General features: G+C 30.7%; 1 protein-coding gene across 1 annotated transcript; it reads right to left on the reverse strand.

Annotated features, from left to right (window-relative positions):
• Positions 1-2,894: 2,894 nt before the first annotated feature.
• LOC119606904 (TBC1 domain family member 23-like) lies at positions 2,895-5,610 on the reverse strand. The gene is made up of 3 exons (XM_037960565.1): positions 5,363-5,610; positions 4,251-5,142; positions 2,895-4,192 (listed from the first exon to the last, which is right to left on the reverse strand). Exons 1-3 carry the CDS (start codon positions 5,377-5,379, stop codon positions 2,966-2,968), a joined length of 2,136 nt encoding a protein of 711 aa, XP_037816493.1. The 5' UTR covers positions 5,380-5,610; the 3' UTR covers positions 2,895-2,965.
• Between the last annotated feature and the right edge of the window lie 814 nt (positions 5,611-6,424).

The raw sequence follows: 6,424 nt of genomic DNA on the forward strand, positions 1-6,424 counted from the left end.
GATAAACTTTTTATAGAAAAGCTTTATACGGATAAATTTTTCTAAAGAAAAACTTTATCAGGACTTTATCCGAATACTCTTCTATAGCAATACTTTATCGGATACTTTTTATCCGGATATCCTTAAAAAAACTTTAAAAATAAAAACTTTATCCTTTTCTATAGAAAAAAATTATCCGGATAAACTTTTGTATAGAAAAAAAAGAAAATTTTATCCGAATAAAGAACATTTCTAAAGAAAAACTTTATCCGGATAAACTTTCCTATAGAAAAACTTTATTCTGATAAACTTTTCTATAAAAACTTTATCCGGTTAAACTTTTCTATAGAAAAACTTCATCCGGATAAACATTGCTATAAAAAAACTTTATCCGGATAAAATTTCCTATAGAAAAACCTTATTCAGATAAACTTTTCTATAGAAAAACTTTATCCAGATAAAATTTCTTATAAAATATATTATCCAGATCAACTTTTCTATATGCAAATATTATCCCAATGTATAGTCCCACCTTTATCTACGCAGATCCTTTAGGTTATTTTCCATAAAATAAATTTTCCCTAATTTAAGCGCTTTTAACCTAAACAAAACGTTAACAACTCTGTTAGCAAGAACAGCAGTAACGGGAGCAACAACATCACCTCAAATGTATGACTGACAAAAAGACCGAAAACAAAAAACCTGCCTAGTTTTCTCTTGATTTTCTTATCTACGTCATTGATACTAAAAATCAACGTATGGTTGTGTATGTGGCTGATAACCGCAATTTTTATTCCATCACTTCATCTATAGTGTGTCTATGAGGTTACGTCTTTGCCAGCTTTAAGGGAAATGGGGAAAAAATAAATGAAAATAAAAAACAAAAACTTTTACAGAGAGTTTTTTTATTATTATTTAAAGATTTATTTTGTCATGCGTAGTCTGATTGTAGTTACATATGTGGAGTAAACGTAGAAATGGAAAATATTAAAAGCTTTTTAAGGATGGTTTTTGTCTAGGTTGTTTTGAAAATAAGCATTATCACATCATCTAAAGGATATGCACTAAGAGAAAGTACATACTTATAACGTTCTTTTTTAAACTTTTGCTTTCCAATTACACATTTTATCCGAAAAAACTTTTTGGAAATGTTTTAGCCTGATGAACAAAATCATGATTCTAAACAAAATCATGAACTTTTTATAGAAAAACTTTGTCTGTATAAACTTTTCTAAAGAAAAACTGTATCCGAATAAACTTTTCTAATAAAAACCTTTTCCGGATAATCTTTTCTATAGAAAAACTTTATCAGAATGAACTTTCCTTAGTAAAGACTGTATCCGGACAGACTTGTCTATACAAAACTTTATACAGATAAACACTTCTACAGAAAAACTTTATCCGAATAAACTTTTCTAAAGAAAAACTGTATCCGGATAGACTTGTCTATACAAAATCTTTATACAGATAAACATATCTATAAAAAACTTTTTCCGGATAAACTTTTCTATTAAAAACCTTTTCAGGATAATCTTTTCTATAAAAAATTTATGCAGATAAACAATTCTATAGAAAAACTTTATCCGGATAAACTTTTTAAAGAAAAAATTATATCCAGATAAACATTTCTATATAAACCATTTTCTGGATTAATTTTCTATAGAAACAATTTATCCTAATGATCTTTTCTATAGAAAAACTCTATCCGGATAAACACTTCTATAGATAACTGTATTCGGATAAACTTTTCTATTAAAAACCTTTTCCGGATAATCTTTTCTATAGTACAACTTTATCCAGATAAACACTTCTATAGAAAAACTTTATCCGGATAAACTTTTCTATAAAAAAAACCTTTTCCGGATAAACTTTTTTAGAGAAAAAATTTATCCAATGATCTTTTCTATAAAAAAACTTTTTTCCGGATAAAATTGTCTATACAAAAACTTTATCCAGATAAACATTTCTATAAAAACCCTTTTCCGGATAAACTTTTCTATACAAATACTTTATCCAGATAAATATTTCTATAAAAAACCTTTTCTGGATAAAATTTTCTATAGAAAAAATGTATCCGGACAAACTTGTCTACACAAAAACTTTATCCAGATAAATATTTCTACAAAAATCCTTTTCCGGATAAACTTTTCTATAAAAAACTTTCTATACAAAAACTTTATCCAGATAAACAATTCTATTAATTTTCCTTATAAACTTTTCTATAGAAAAACTACCGGATAAAGTCTTCTATAAAAAACTTTTTCCGGATAAACTTTTTTATGGAAAAACTTCATCCAAATAAACTTTTCTATAAAAAACCTGTATTCGGATCATTAGCCGGTCGAATTTCTCTATAGGAAATCATTATCTGGATATGTAGAAAATCTTTTCCGGATAAACTTTTCTACAAAAGCTTTATCCATATAAACTTATCTATAGAAAAACTTTTTCTAGATAAATTCTTCTGCAGAAAAACTTTATTCGCGGTAAATCAAGGTTGTTAAACTAAGAAAAATGTCGATTGGAACTCAATTACAGAATTGGGGAAGTTTGTTTATAAATAAAAAAAATGAACATTTCAAATGAGAAAAACAAAACATCTAAAATATTTTCAATAAAACAGTTTAATTTTGTTTCTAAAATGGAATAAACAGATTAAAATATAAAAATATTAGCAACTTATAATTAAATTAAAAATAAAAAACTGTTAATTAAAAGAAAAAATATGGAAATTATAAAGAAAAAAAGTCATCATAAATATTAAAAAACCACATGTGTATGTTTGTAAGTACTTCCTGTGATGGTTAGGGGAATTCCAAAAACTTATAAAAAATATAACAATAACTTTTTTTGTAATGAAAACATTATAAATTTTAAATACAAATCTTTATAACATTTTCATTATAAAATAAGAATTTTGGGATTTCTTGCTCTAATATATTTTGTTTTACTTTTATTCTAAAGTCTACGTAAAATTATACAACAATTACGTTAATTTAGAACCATCCAATGTCTGAACAATATGCTTAGATACTATAGCTGTAGCTTCACTAGCGTTTGGTATTAGAAAACGATCCATATCGGTTATAAGAAGACCATCACCATCGGGAAAACCATATTTGAATGTTATTAAATCACGATGTCGCTTCTTGGCGGTAATTTTAACAATACTCGCTAAAGGTCGTCGTACTATAATCTGCGCCTGACCCTTGCCCAATTCACGTAATACTATCAAATGGGTGGGTGTTATAATCAAATGCGAGTCATACATATAACCATTGATGTGCACTTCTTGACATTTAAAGGCGTTCATAATGTCGGGAGATTTTAAATAGTTATTTAAGGTGACAATTTCTTTAGCATCACCAGGTAATTTTGTTGCCGCATTTGCGGGTGAATCCCGGTTATCGTCTTGTATATTATTTCCTCCTTCCAAGTCACCATCGTGTTCGTCATCAATACTGAAAACTGGAGCCACGTTGCGATAACGTTTACCATTTCTATCGGCTGCCGAGACATGACGTTGTTGTACAGCTGCTTGACTACCAGCCTCACCGGTGGCTGTTGTGGCACTAGCACCATTTGTAGGATTCACAATAATGTCTAATAGTTTACCTTTAACTTCGGCCGATTTCAATTTCATCACTTGGGAGAAGCGATTAAAGAAATCCGATGAAGAACCTTGTTTACTGTTTGCATCTCTTTTTGCTTGTCCTGCCTTAGATCTCATTTGTACGCCCTGAATTTCTGTAGAACTACTCTTACAGCATACCATACATTTTTTAGGATCATGATCCTCTAGGCAATCAGCCATATGATCACCAAAATAGTCATGTATGGCATTATAGCCACCACTAAGCAGTGACACATATTGGGTGTTCTTTTGTAGAAATGAGGCTACCACCATGTGTGTATACTGATCCTCCTCGACGCGACCACTGCCCATAAAACATAAATGTTCACCACCAGCATTTGAATTGGCCTCTATTGATTGACGTTGAGCTGATAACAAGCCTTGGACGGCGGTAGCAAATGCTACCGGTTCTTGCAACATTAAATTGCAATCTAAATGAAAAGCTGTAGAAAGATGGCCGGCATTGTATTGATCTGCTGGCCGACAGTCAACTAAAAAGAAGCGTACAGCATCCGGTGATGTTAGATCAATCGATGAATTTTCTACTAATTCATAAACGGAAACGGGAAGACATAGTGCCTATAAAAAATATTCAATTTTATAAATGGGATTTTAAAAATATGTATTTCTACCTCACCTGTGACACTAGACAGGGTTCCTCTTGGGTTCTCTTTTCGTTTTGTTTACCATACAAAGCCTTAAGGAAATCAGTTTTAAATGAACTGGGTGTTTTCATTGAATAGTATTGAGCCAATGAGCAAAAATCAACTACATCATCGGTATCCAAAGCACAAGGCATATTGGATAAAAATTTAATAATACTTTCTTTGGGAGCATCTTTCATGGCCAAAATTTGATCTCGTCCATTGATTAGAATAATCAAACCCAAGAAAAATACCAAAAATGGATCAGCATGTTGGAAATACAAATCCCACATGGAAAGTATCACGGACAAACCACAGCTAGAGGCAAATATGCATTGAAACCACTGCTGCGAATACAAGTCGGGAGAAATCTTTTTGGTATCCAACATGGTACATAACTCCGGATCATGATAAAGTATTAGCAAGCGAAAGACATGGAAAACATTTCCTTTTGGTTTGCAACCCTTGGGTATATAAGTGTCACGTATGGCTTCAAAGAGATTGTAGGTATCGGAACGATTTAGTTTTAAGGCCAACAACGGCAACAGCAACTCAATCCAACCATTATCGCTTTCATATTGAAGATTACGATTTTTGCAATAAAATGTTAATATTGATTCTAGATCCGATAAAACCGATACTTTATCCTCGTCATCATTGCCTATACGTTCCACCATTTTGTGGCAGTCTTCACGTAATTTGTTTTGAAAAGGCAAGTCGTAAATCTCGTTAAATAGAGACATCTGGTCACTTTTGTGTCTTACATCCAGACACACTTGCCACACATCTGGTCTAAGGGCCTCAGGTATGGCTTTACCTTGGCATATCGCATAAATGTCATTGACATTGCAGTCGTCCAATAGAGCAGACTCCAATTCTATGAGCCTACAAAGAGAGAGGAATGTAAGAAACAAAAAACTTTTTTATAAAATGACTCATATTTTGCAACATTATTAACAAAAATATTTTTAGGCCAAGCAATCAATCGACTATCTTTGTTACATTATTTATTATCTTTTAACAAAAATACCTACACACAAACTAGCAAATAGAGATAAGAAATTTACAAATTGCATATTTGTCTCTAATTTTTTTCACAACTTACCATAAATTGTCATCCATTTTTTTATTAACAAACTTTGTAAAATATTTAATTTCTTTATAATAACATGAAACAACACACCATAAGCTTTGAAATTTTAATAATAACAGTTAAATTTAATTATGGAAAACAATTCAAATTGCCAAAAACATTGAGAAAATTTCTTTAAAATTTTCTTATTTGACTTCGTTTTTTTTCTATTTGTTTTTTTTTTCTTTTCTTGTAAGAATATAAATTGACGTAAACTGTTAGCTGTCATAATAAAAACGTTTCATTTTGGCAATTCTGTAATGATTTTATATGTTATCACTGCCTAGTGAGTGCCAGCTAAAAACAAAAAGTTTGATGGAGTCTCAAGAAATCTTATTTTTTAGGGTATCTCCTAAAAATATTCCCTTTTTTTGTCGAGATACAGTTATATTTAACATAATTATGAGCAAGCCACAGTCAAAAAAGCGGTAGTGCCAAAAATATATAAATAGTATAAAATTATATTTAAAATTGCGACGTTTACCTTGCGCACAAGGACAGCCAGCCAATTAATTGGTCGCACGGGCATGCCCGGGTACATCTTAATCGACTCAGAAAATTATTGTAAGCTAATTGGTGTACTCAAAGCTGTGTATGGTTCTCCTTTGATATTTTTTCGATTGATATATAACATGATCCCTTCGACTGAGAACCAGGGTCGAATTTCATGTTTTCTAATATAGACTTTTATCGAAATATATCGATATAGTGGGACCTTATATCACACTAAATATTGTAGACAACATTTATGTGAGAATTCTTACCCATGAATGAATGTAAGTTTAAAATTAACATTTTCGAAAACACTGATTTCCATCAAATGCAAATATACAGCCCGATTATTAAACTATAGTCGATATGTGTCAATGAAATGATCTATTATACGTGTTTCCATTTCAGTCTTAAAGGGTTATTCATAATTTTTAATATCGTTGAACATTTGAATAACACAACTGAAAAACGCCGTCGAAATGTTTCAATCAGCGACGCTGTAAATATTTGTCGGCGCAGCTCTTTGTTTTGTGTGTGTTGTGT

This window comes from Lucilia sericata, unplaced genomic scaffold (assembly GCF_015586225.1).
Source record: "Lucilia sericata isolate MDLA Ls3-8-SP2 unplaced genomic scaffold, ASM1558622v1 Contig000634F_arrow, whole genome shotgun sequence".
NCBI classification, from domain to species: Eukaryota; Metazoa; Arthropoda; class Insecta; order Diptera; family Calliphoridae; genus Lucilia; species Lucilia sericata.

What these genes read in the sequence shown, in the direction of transcription:
- LOC119606904 (XM_037960565.1), bottom strand. An exon ending in AACCCTGTCTAGTGTCACAG is followed by an intron (nt 4,193 to 4,250) that starts GTGAGGTAGAAA and finishes TATTTTTTATAG; the next exon opens with GCACTATGTCTTCCCGTTTC.